At 45.3% G+C, this 13,021-nt stretch overlaps 1 protein-coding gene across 1 annotated transcript in view; it reads right to left on the minus strand.

Moving 5' to 3' along the window:
• The window catches only part of LOC140722235 (uncharacterized), a 121,471-nt gene extending 110,379 nt beyond the window's left edge, over positions 1-11,092 (minus strand). The window contains 3 exon segments of the mRNA XM_073037022.1: positions 92-150; positions 7,284-7,933; positions 11,083-11,092. Coding sequence (XP_072893123.1) covers positions 92-150; positions 7,284-7,933; positions 11,083-11,092 — 719 coding nt within the window.
• Between the last annotated feature and the right edge of the window lie 1,929 nt (positions 11,093-13,021).

A 13,021-nucleotide genomic window follows, 5' to 3' on the forward strand; every position in this document is an offset into this window, starting at 1 on the left:
GACTGGTGTGTCCACAGCTGGAATGATCATCTGAATCCCTTCTCACACACAGAACAGGTGAATAGCCTTGTCCCAGTGTGAACTTGCTGACGTACCTTTAGTTGAGATGAACGAGTGATTCCATTCCCAGTCTGAACAGCTGAATGTTACCTGTGTAAAATAACGGGCATGCCAATCGGTCAGATGATAGAGTGAATCTCTTCCCACAGTCTGAGCAGGAAGGATGATTGAGGGAATCCCTTGCTCCACTTCTTAAATATCTGGACAGAGACAGCAAGACTGGTTTGAATTCCCATAGGCAATTTCCTTGTCATTTTTAACCTGTAAATAGATTTACAAAATCCATCAGTGGGTGAAGGACAACATTTCAGATGAGATCACATTAGTTACCAAGGTGTGATCTGACATCACACTGTTACAGTGAGGTTCAACCCAAGTTGCAGAAAGAAATCATCTTGTAACTGGGCACATGGTTGGTGTCTGGAATGACCATCAAATTCTCTGATACTCTTCCAGTCTCTATAAGAATTGGGCATTTCTACCTTCTCCAATCTGTGAATTGGCTCAGTTTGACTCTCTCCATTGGTGTTATTCCCTGTTCCCACTGAGCTGCATGGGAGCCTGGCCCCACAGGAACTGAAACACTCTCATGCAAATACCCTTTGTTGATGTGCAGCTGGGATTTTATTTTATGTACTGTTAACTTAAAGTACCACCGTTTTAACACCACGTAAATATCTCCTGCTCAGGTGTATGGTTGGTCTGCACAGCTGTTAAAAGAAATTAGAGTGAATATTAGTATTGTTTAAGATTCTTGTCACAGTCATAGAAAGATTCAGACACATTGGCCCATCTCGTTGGTGCCAAGCTATTTACGCTTTCCACTCCCATACCCCTACCATCCAGGTACCTATACCAACCTCTAACACGTTGCAATCGTGCTCGCATGCACCACTTGTGCTGGCTGCTCATTCCACACCTGGATGACCATCTCAGTGAACAAGTTTTCCCTCTTGATCCACTTAACAGTTCACCTTTCACCCTTAATCCATGGCGTCTGGTTGTGGTCCCACCCCATCTCAGTGGAAAAATCTGGCTTGCATTTACCCCATCTATGACCCTCAAAACTGTGGAATACCTCCATCAGATCTCCCCTCACCCTTCTACTTTCCAAGGAATAAAGTCCAGTCCAGTTCAATGTTTCCTTCTAACCCAAGCCCTCCAGACCTGACAACGTCCTTGTAAATTTTCTCTGAACTCTTTCAACCTCTTTTACATCTTTCCTGTAGGTTGGTGACCAAAACTGCACAAAATATTCCAAATTAGGCCTCACCAACGTCAACATAACATCCGTCTATTGTTGACAGTACTTTAGTTCATGAAGGCCAATGGGCCAAAATCTTTCTCTCTGTACCTTTTGAACTATGACACCACTTTCAGTGAAATATAGACCTGTATTCCCAGATTCCTTTCCTCTACAACACTTCTCAGTTCCCGACCAATCACTGTGTAAGACCTACCCTAATAGGTCCTGCCAAAGTACAACACCTCACACTTGTCTGCATTAAATTCCATTTTCCATTTCTCAAACCATCTTTCCAGCTGGTACAGTTCGCACTGCAAGCCACGATAGTCTGCTCACAGTCCGCTAAACTCCCAGACTTGGTGTGATCCACATATTTGCTGATCCAGCTAACCATACTATCATCCAGATTACTGATATAGATGACAAACAACAAGAAATCAAGCACTGATCCCTGTGGCACACCACTAGTCACAGGCCTCCGGTCAGAGAGGCAACCATCTGCTACCACACTCTGGCTTCTCCCAAAGACTGTGTCTCGTCCAATTTACTATCTTATCTTGAATGCTGAATGTCTGAAACTTCTTGACCAACCTCCAATGTGAGACTTTGCCAAGTGGCTTGCTAAAGTCCATGTAGACAACATCAGCAGCCTTGCCTTCATCCACTTTCCTGATAACTTCCTCAAGAGACTCTATAAGATTGGTTAGACATGTCCTACCCTGCACAAAGCTATGCTATCTATCCTTAATCAGTCCACATCTATCCAAAAACTTGTATATCGAGTTCCTGCACTTACGTTCCATTAACTTTCCCACAACTGATGACAAGCTCACCAATGTACAATTTCTTAGTTTAATTTTAGAGGCTTTCTTGAACAGCGGAACAACATTGGCTGTCCTCCAATCCTCCAGTACCTCACCTGTCACTAAGGATGATTTAAATATCTGTGCTTGGGCTCCGACAATTTCTGCACTTGTCTTCCACAGGGTCCCAGGGAACAACTTTTCAGGCCCTGGGGATTGATCCATGGCAATTTGCCTTAAGACAGCAAACACCTCCACCTCTGTAATCTGTACAGGGTCCATGAGGTTGATGCTGCTTTGCCTCACTTCTGCAGACTCTGTGTCCATCTCCTGAGTAAATATGGATGTAAAACTACTATTTAAAACCTCCCCCATCTACTTTGTCTCCCGTATAGATTACCATTCTGATCACCCAGAGTGGGCATGTTTCTGCAGTTGCTGGAAAAAGAGGAACGCAAGCACACACAATGCTGAAGGAACTCTGCAGTTCAGGCAGCAACTAAGCAGAGGAGTACACAGACCAGACATGCTGAAGGGGTTCGGCCTAAATGCTGTCCATTTATTCCTCTCCACATTTGCTGCCTGATCTGCTGATTACCTGCAATATTTTGTAGAAATTAACCAATTTTTCAATTAACCAGTTTCCAAATGTTTCTCATCTTTTATCCATAGCCAGATCCTGCTGGTCTGATTCCTCTTCCCTCCACCTGCTCAAAACCTCCAGACCCCATCTTTTTCTGGAGCCCCAAAGCCCTGACTGGTGCTGGCAACTCTTTGGTTTCTGATTCTGCTCCATCGAAGATTCACTCGCTAGTCTGCTGTCAGACTTTAGAGATGCATTGCAGCAACCCAGCTGTCTGAGGCCCAGTCCTTTGAAATGAGTGAAAATATTTTAAGTTGCTTGAAGTGGTAGAGGCAGATACAATAGGGTCTGTTAAGAGAATCTTAGATAGGTTCATGGAACTTAGAAGATCAGAGGGCTCTGTGGTAGGGCAATTCTCGGCAGTTGTCTGGAGTAGGGTACATGATCGGCACAACATTGTTGGCTGAAGGGCCTGTAATTTGCTGCAGATTTCTATGATTCCATGAAATTCAAGGGAAATCTCTTCTCCCACGGAATAGTGACTATTTGCAACAGAGAGTATGAGAGATAAACGGCAGAGATACACTTTAAGATACTGATATGGAACAGAAACATGGACTGGGACCAGATGGATTGAGTGGCCTCTCTAGTGTACATTGTGAGTGTAGTAGAGAGTGAACGTAATATTAAACACCAGTCTAGTTTAAGGCTAACATCAGCAGAACAGACTCCTCCAATGATCAGTGACCAGGGTTCAGTCCTGGGTGCGATGAGCAGCCGCAAGAACTGCAGAATCTGACAGTAACAGTCCCTCATGAACCTGCAGCGGCCTTCAGTCACCGTGATGGTTAAATATTTAACACAGAGCTGATTTGAACTTCCTCCCTGATGTGAAGTTGCTGGTGTTGCAGCAGCTGGGATGACTGAGTAAAACTTTTTGCTCACTCCGGACAGAAATGTGGCCTCTATTTATTGTGAACTCACTAGAGCATCACAAGGTGGGTTAACTGAATGAGTCTCTTCACACACACGGAGCAGGTGAACGGCCGCTTCTGGGTGCGAAGCTGTTGATGTATCTGCGATGGCCGATTGATTCCCTTCCAAAATGAGAGCCAGTGAATGACGTCACACTGCTATCAACGCCATGGGATATTTCAGGTTTTTTCACTTATTGATTTCAGCGTGCTGTGTGTGTCGGAATGGCTGTATCTATTCAGTAAATCTAATTTGCATGTTTATCCTGTGATATTATATCCGGATGGGATCATGTATCGTCCTATCTCTAATAACGGATCGGTAGTAATGCAATTGTTTCACTCCGAATCTAAAACTGGATCAGGCTTGTATTGATTGTCATTGATAGTATCTTTCATGATCGTCTCATAAAGCAGGATTTTGGTGAATGATGCTTGCCACTTGATGGCGTCTTTGTCAGCAATCAAACGGCATATTCTGCTTTAGAGCACAACACTTCGTCTTGAGTTTGTGACTCTTTTAATGTGCATTTTTGTTATTTCTGTGTCAACCGCCTGGTCCTGTATTGACACAAGGAACCACGCAGTTTCTGGGAAGAGGTCTCCAGCTTTGAGTCTGACGTTGGACGCTTTCCTCCTTTGCTCACATCGTGGGGATCTCATCCATGGACGATTATGCTGATCTATTGGCTAACTCTTTCTTCTATAGCAGTGTTTCCCAGCCCTAGTGCCGCAAGTCAAGGCGAAATGCCGAGCACCCTCGTTGCTAATCCCCAACGACGTCTGTTAGGTTGGTTCGGTCGGACGAGATCGCCAAGTGTCAGACCCGTTGTGACGACGAATGCTCAAGGCCTGCAGTGCGATGCTTCTTCTTTTATTCCAGTGCCACATCCTTTTTGGAAGTACCTGCTCTACTAACGGTCGATCAGGTCCGATGCCGCAAGTTAGAGGCAGCTTATTGCCCCGCCAGGAATCTCGAATGCCCCCCACCCCCGGCGAGTGCTATTTGCTCCTAAAGCCATCTTAGGACACGTAACTGCCCCCAGAGGGAATCACTGTTCCATTGTGATAATTCCTTCATCTTTCTGGGTTGAGCTTTCATTTCAGTTCAGAATAGCACACACTCACAGCGTGTTGAATCCTGCTTTTGTTGATGCAAATACATCCTTAGAAGAGTTACTGTGAGTGGGACAGAGGAAATGCAACTCCCTCAACACTGAGTGTGTGCAGCTCCCTCAACATCTTGCTCCTTCCTCTCTCCATAGTGTGCTCACCAGATCTGACAGTCCCTTTCTCCCTACCCCTCACCCTCCTCTCAATCCTCAGCACACATTCCTCTCTGCTTCTCTCCTCCATCTACTCCCACTCTCCCTTTCCTCCTCTCCACTCTTATCTTATTAATACCTCTCCCACTTCCTCACCTCCCTCTCTTACTCTGCTCACCCCAACTTCCTCTCACTCTCACTTCTCTACTCCACTTTCTGTCTACAAACCACACCCCACCTTTACAGACCGACCCGGATCCTCAGCCCATGTTCACTCCATAATAGCACCTTTCAATGTGCAAGTGACAGCGGAACTTACTGGCATTTGGAGTTGGATGAAGCAGAGGAGGGAAAGAAAGAGACAGAGAGACAGAGGAAGAAGGAGAAGGAGAGAAGGGAAAGTGGGAAAGGGAGAGATAGAGAGTGGGGGGAGAGAGAGAGAAGAGAGAACAGGCTGAGTGGTGGTATTGAAAGAGAGGGAGAGAGAATCGAGAGACAGTAGGAGTGTTAGCGAGACAGACTGAGGAGAGATGAGAGGGAAGTGGTGGAGGCAAGAAACAGGGGAGAGAGATGGTGGTGACAACCAGTGAGGGGAGAGAATGGCAGGGAGATGGATGTGGGTGAGAAATAAACAGGGAGCGAGTGAGGGGGCAGAAGGAGGCATGGGAGAGAATGACGGAGGAGAGAGATTGGAGGGAATATGGGAGGGAAGAGAGATGAGGAGTTAAACTGGGATAGAAACCAGGGATTGAGCCGGTGGAGATATACGAGGGAAAGGGACGGGCCTTTTGATATCTCTGTTGATCAGTGAGAGAGAAACTGACAGGGATCGAAAAGGGCCAGTCATTTTAAATGGAGACATATGGAATTTTCTAAAATTCTAAATCTTCCATGTAAATTCCTTTAGGATCAATGAAGTGTCTATCTATCTGAGTGTAGGCGGGTGGCTGGGTACATTTGAGCTGGAGATACAGGGGGAAGGGCACAGAAGCATAGATCAGACACGGTCATGCTGAATAAACATGATATCGTAAGACTTCCTCCTCATCTGAATTGATTTCCCTGTAGTCTGAGGGTGTATCCCTGGACCTGGGCTCCGTATTATGGGAAACATCCTCTCCATATCCTCTCTGTCCCAGCTTTACAGTATTTGGGAACCCCGCCCCCACAACTCCACACCCCGCCCATAATTCTAAACTTCAGCGGGAACAGGCACAGAGACATCAAATACCATGAACTGGTGTCTTGTTAAGCAGCTTCAGGTGCAGCACCTTGTTCAAAACCATCTGAAAATCCAAACAAACAACACACACCACCTTTCTCATTTCACCAAAGAATTCCGAGAGATCTGTCTGGGAAGAGGAAAACCATGCCGTTTTGGCCGTACAGGGGAGGATTTGAAAGGACTGTCATGGAACAGAATCATTGGCAGGGTCCAACTGGCCAGAGTTGACTCTCTACTGTACACTAGGTGTGTTAGAAATTCACTTAAGTACCAGAGACAGAGTTTAAAATAAACTGATTTATTTGTCTCAGATCCAGAATATTAAACACCAGTCCCATTAAAGGTGAAAGAAGAAACTCCTCCCATGACCAGTGACCAGGGTGCAGAACTGGGTGTGGTGAATCGCATCAATAATTGCAGAGTTCAGCACCGACAGTCACTCTCAAAATTGCATTCAGCAACGGTGACGGACAAATATCCAGCATGCAGCTCATTGAAACTTTCTCCTCAATGTGAACAGTGTGTCACAAGTGTAACATGCCGTAAGGTTTGACTGCTAATGTAATGGCCTCTCTGCAATGTTTCACTGCTGAGGTAATGGTTTCTCTGTAGCAGCAATGTTTATAATACGACTAGAGATACGGGTTTTTGAGTGCGGGACTTTCCGATGATAGAAATGTTCTTTCTTGTGAGTCTGGAAGAGAGATTTTTGTGGTCTTTTGCTGGGGGAGATGAAAAGATGCAAATGGAGACAGTGGGCTCTTTTTCTTCTTTTTTTGTTTACTTTGCTAACCCTGTATTCAAAGTAAGTATTATAAAGCTCAATAGTTTAATCGGATACTGTGTACTGTTTGTTATTTCGGGGAACTGATTTGTAACAGGGGACACATCACACAGCATTCACCCAAACAAGATTTCTCAAGTTTGGCCGGGCTGTGGGGCTATCACCCCCTATATTAAGCTGCTAGCCGAAGCGAGAGTTACATAAGCCGAGATGACTGAGTGAATCGCTTCCCACAATCACAGCAGGTGAACGGCCTCTCCCCAGTGTGAACTCAATGATGCACATTTGATGGAGATGGCTGTGAGAAACTCTTCCCAATGTCTGAGCAGGTAAATGACCTCTACCCAGTGTGAACTCGCTGGTGTTTCTGTAGTTGAGATGACTGAGTGAATCCCTTCCCACACACTGAGCAGGTGAATGGCCTCTCCCCAGTGTGAACTCGCTGATGTACCTTCAGGTTAGATGAGCAAGTGAATCCCTTCCCACAGTCTGAGCAGGTGAACGGCCTCTCTCCAGTGTGAACTCGATGGTGAGCTATTAGGTCAGATGATCGAGTGAATCTCCTCCCACAGTCTGAGCAGGTGAAAGGCCTCTCACCAGTGTGAACTCGCTGATGTACCTTCAGGTTAGATGAGCAATTGAATCCCTTCCCACAGTCTGAGCAGGTGAACAGACGCTCCCCGGTGTGAACTCGCTGGTGAGCCATTAGGGTGGATGACCGAGTGAATCCTTTTCCACAGTCTGAGCAGGTGAATGGCCTCTCCCCAGTGTGAACTCGATGGTGAGCCATTAGGTCGGCTGACCGAGTGAATCCCTTCCCACAGTCTGAGCAGGTGAACGGCCTCTCTCCAGTGTGAACTCGCTGATGTACCTTCAGGTTAGATGAGCAAGTGAATCCCTTCCCGCAGTCCGAGCAGGTGAACGGCCGCTCACCAGTGTGAACTCCCTGGTGTGCCACGAGGGAGGAGGACTGTGTGAATCCCTTCCCGCAGTCTTAGCAGGTGAAAGGCCTCTCGCCAGTGTGAACTCGCTGATGTACCTTCAGGTTAGATGAGCAAGTCGATCCCTTCCCACAATCTGAGCAGGTGAACAGACGCTCCCCGGTGTGAACTCGCTGGTGAGCCATTATGTCAGATGACCGAATGAAGCTTTCCCCACAAATTCAGCACATGACCTACTTCTGCCCAGTGTGAACTGACTGGTGTGTCCACAGGTGGGAAGACCACTGGATCCGTTCTCACACACAGAACAGGTGAATGGCCTTGTCCCAGTGTGAATTTGCTGATGTACATTCAGTTGAAATGACCGAGTGAATCAATTCCCACTGTCTGAGCAGGTGAATGATCTGTCCCCTGTGTAAAATAACGGGCATGCCAGTTGGTCATATGATCGAGTGAATCCCTCTCCACAGTCTGAGCAGGAAGGATGATTGAGTGAATCCCTTGCTGCACTTCTTAAATATCTGGACAGAGACAGCAAAACTGGTGTAATCTGTTTGAGATTCCTGTAGACAAATTCCTCGTCATTTTTAACCTGGAAAAAGATTTACAAAATCCATCAGTGGGGGAAGGACAACATTTCAGATGAGATCACTTGATTTGCTAAGGTGTGATCTGGCATCACACTGTTACAGTGAAGTTCAACCCAAGTTGGAGAGAGAAATCATCTTCTAACTGGGCACAGTGCTGGTATCTGGAATAACCATCAAATTCTCTGATGCACTTCCTGTCTCTATAAGAATGGGGCATATCTGTCATCTCCAATTTGTTACCTGGCTCAGTTTGACTCTCTCCATTGGTATTATTCCCTGTTCCCACTGAGCTACATGGGTGCCTGGCCCCACAGTAACTGAAATATTCTCACACAAATAGCCGGCAGTGCATTCCACGCACCCACCACTCTCTGTGTAAAAAAATACCCGACATCCCCTCTATTTCCAAGCACCTTAAAACTATGAGCCTCATTTTAGCCATGTTGGACCTGGTAAAAAGCCTCCGGCTATCCACACAATCAAAGCCTCTCATCATCTTTTCACCTAAAATATGCTCTAAACATAAACAAGGGAATCATACATTGCTTTGAGGTTTTGATAGAAGTATACAAAATTATTAGGGTACAGATAGGGTAAATGCAAGCAGCATGTTCCACTGAGGTTGGGTGGGATGATAACCAGAGGATCATGGGTAAGTGGCGAAGGTGAAAATTTAACGGGAGCGTGTGGAAAAGCTCTTCACTGAAATGGTTGTGAGACTGTGGAATGAGGTGTCAGCACGAGTGATGAATATGAGCTCGGTTTCACCATTTATAAGTCTGGATGGGAGCCTGGATGGTAGGGGTATGGAGGGTGATGGTCCCAGTGCAGGTAGTTGCATTAGACAGCTTAAATGCTTTTTCAGCATTGACTAGATGGGCCAAGTAGCCTGTTTCTGTACTGAACTTCTCCAGGTTTCTGTGACAGAGAAGCTGGACAAACTTGTTTGGACGGGGAAAGGTAGGAGTGACAACGGAGCAGCAATGGCTGGAGTTTCTGTGAGCAATTCGGGAGCTGAGTTATCGATACATCCCAAAGAAGTGGAAGCATTGAAAAGGCAGGAGGACACAACCATGGCTGAAATATGAAGCCAAAGCCAACATAGAAGCCAAAGAGAGGGCAAATAAAAGAGCAAAAACTATTGGGAAGCGTTTAGAAACCAACAGAAGACGACTTAAAAAAAGTCAGATGAGTTCAGGATGTGGAATGATGATTAATGAGTCAGTCGTTAATGAGTCTTGGCAGCACCCAACAGTCTGAGGCATTTACAGGAACAAAATATCCGGGGCCTCAATATCTCCTGAAAACCAAGGTTCCCTGCACCAGTAATCTTTCAACTTTTATTTTGACAGGCACATACAAACTCTACACCCTCAAAATTTCACTTCTGAAGGCCTCCCACTTACAAGTACTCCTCTGCCAGAAAACAGCCTGTCCCAAACCACACTTGACAGATCCTTTCTGATACCATCAAAACTGACCTTTCTCCAATTGAGAATCTCAACCCGTGGGTCCAGACCTCTCTTTTTCCATATTTACTTTGAATCTCATGACATTATGATCACTAATATCTGTCACTAACCCTGGATCATTTCCTAACAGCTTATTGCACACTTCTACATCGGGAATTCTATGTACTGATTAAGATCACATTTGACAAACTCTACCCCATCTAGTCCTTTTACAGTATGGGAGTCCCAGTCAATATATGGAAACTTAAAATCACCAACTGAATCAAACTTTGTTTCTTGGCATGGTCTGCGATCTGTCTACAAATTTGTTCCTCTAAATCCCTCAGACTGTTGGGTGCAACCAACTCCCAGTAATGGCTACAACATCATAATTCCCTGTCCTCAGCTTATCTGGCTTTCCTACGAGGCTTCCTGCATTATGATATACACAGCTCAGCACATTCATCGCACCATGCTTAACCATTTGATTGCTGACTCTGTAGAAGTGAACTTTCCACTATTCAGGACATTTGCCGAGACAGGTGCGTAAAAAGGGCCCGAAGGATATTGGACACTCTATTCACCACAACCACAAACTGTTCCTGCTGCTAGGTCCAGGAAACTGTACCACAGCAAAGGGACCAACAGGCTCTGGGACATCATCTTCCACCAGTCCATCAGACTGATTCATTGATTTCTATGTTATATTCACTGTCCCGTGTATGAACTATTATAAATTACTATATATTCCACATTTAGACGGAGATGTAACAAAAACATTTCTACTTCTCATGTACATGAAGGATGTATGTAAAAAAATCAATTCAATTCAATTCACCCTCTCCACTATCTGTTCTGTCATTCTGGCTCCCGATCCCCCTACAACTTATTTTAACCACATCACCCTTCCCCTCACACTAGCATTAGCAAGCCTTACCACAAGGATATTCATCCCCTCTTGTTCTGTTCCCCTAACTAATGAATCCCCTATCACCCCTTTGACTTTCCTCTGCCAGGTAATCCCCCCAGCAGTTTCTAAAGTGGTTCACCTGTTGTTGTGGGGAATGGTCACAAGAGTACTCCGCAGTGGCTGTTTAACCTCATTCCTGTTCCTGAATCTCATCCAGTTTCCTGAGTCCTGCACCTTGGGTGTAACTTACCTCTTTGCATGTCATATCTATCACCCCCTCCAACTCCTGGATGATCCGGAATTCATCCATTTCAAGTTCCAACTCCTTAAATTACAGGGTTACAAGCTGCAGCTGGATGTACATCTTGTAGGTGAGGGCATCAGGGACACTGGAGGTCTCCCCATCTTCCCACCAATGTCCCCTCCAATTTGTAATGACCAGTGTGCACATAAATCTCGTACTGTGCATTTTTCCGAGTGACATGTGCACAGTGAATTTTATATAGAGAGGTATTCATCTTAAGAGCTAGCAAAGCATTATCCATAAGAACTTTACTCTCCTCTGAGTTCGATCGAGTTCATCTGTACCCTCACACAACCTATGTAGCAGGCTTGTAACGGGTAATGAAAGATTTTGTCACCAGAGCTTTTGCACGTTGTCCATATGTGGTTTTCTTGCTAAATTGCACTTTAAAATGTCAGATTTCCAAATATCACTCCACTTCTTCCCACTTGTAAATTCTCCAGCAACTTTTGCATCACCACAAAAGACACAGGTAACACCAGTTTCTATATTGGTATAAATATTTCCCCTGAACACTCCTGAGGAACTGAGGATATATAAAAAAATCATTTTGAACCTCTGTAACCTCTGGCTAAAAGAATAATTGGGACTGAATAGGAATTTCTGAACTGATGTAAACTGTATCTTCAGCGGTTAACTAAGACAGGCTCATTACACACTGAGAGCTGATAACATTATACATTGTACCCTCGTTTGAGTAAAGGGAGGAGGACTTGCTCATAAGGACAGGAATGAACATCTGTCTGTAATTGAGTCAGGGCTTTGCAAAGGGAATAACTGATAAGGACGGGACAGTACATACATCTGTAATTAAGACCTTGATTCAGTGAACTCTCTTATCTAAGTAATTAAGTTTTACACCAACAGACGGTGGGCATACCAGTTCAAATAACATCTTGCAATAGTACTGTCTGGGGTTACTATGTATAAATGTCTGGGTTCATGTATAAATACACAGCTGTAACCTGACAGAGTCAGTCCACTTGTCAGATGGTGGCAGTGCTTACGTGCCTTCCCTTTGACAACTGGGTCTCAAACTCCTACAGGAGAATGCACAATAAACCGTGGTGACGATAAGAAGCTGGTCTCTCGTGTTTTATTCAGATTCAACTTTAACATTTGGCGTCACCAACAGGATCCCAATATAGGGAGTGCCAAGCAGACGGGCTGAGTAAGTGGGTGGACCACTCTGGGGACTGCGGAGACTGACCGGGCACCCAATATGGCCACTGGGGGGAGCCTGGGATATTACCTCATGAGAACAAGCAGTAAATTTGATATGGAGAAAGAACTGTGGAAAGAAGTGGAAATTACTGAAAAGGGAAAGGAAGGAAAAGCCAAATATAAAGTGGAATGGTACATTATTAGCAAGTTGGAGGAATAATGCATGTGACAAAGGGATAGAGGTATGTGCCACAGAAGGAAAGTCAAAGGTTGGGAGAGGCTAAAAGCGGAGCGTGAAAGGGTGGATTGGCGCCGAAAACGAGAGCAGGGAAAACAACGTAAGCAAACCAAGGCCGGCCTAGATAGGACAGCAGGGCTGGAATGTCAGTCTGAAGTTCGAACTGATAGGGAAACAATGGATCCTGAACCCATGTCTGGCATACTGACCCTGTTTGGGGACAGTGACTGTAATGGCGACCCCGCAAGATTTATTCGGTCTCTGCTGCATGATTCTCTCAGCTGATGAGGGGTGGAAATAGAAGGCAGAATTGAGATACCAAACCTATCAGGAGTTACAGACGGGAAACCATAATGAGAATGAACAGACAGACCAGATTATTCAAGCCTTGGAAAGGGCTCTCCAGCAACCTGTAAACATCACTGAAGTACTGAAATGCAAACCTAAGCCTGCGGAATCGGGACCAGACTATCAGGAGCGATT

This window comes from Hemitrygon akajei, unplaced genomic scaffold (assembly GCF_048418815.1).
Source record: "Hemitrygon akajei unplaced genomic scaffold, sHemAka1.3 Scf000073, whole genome shotgun sequence".
Taxonomy (NCBI): domain Eukaryota; kingdom Metazoa; phylum Chordata; class Chondrichthyes; order Myliobatiformes; family Dasyatidae; genus Hemitrygon; species Hemitrygon akajei.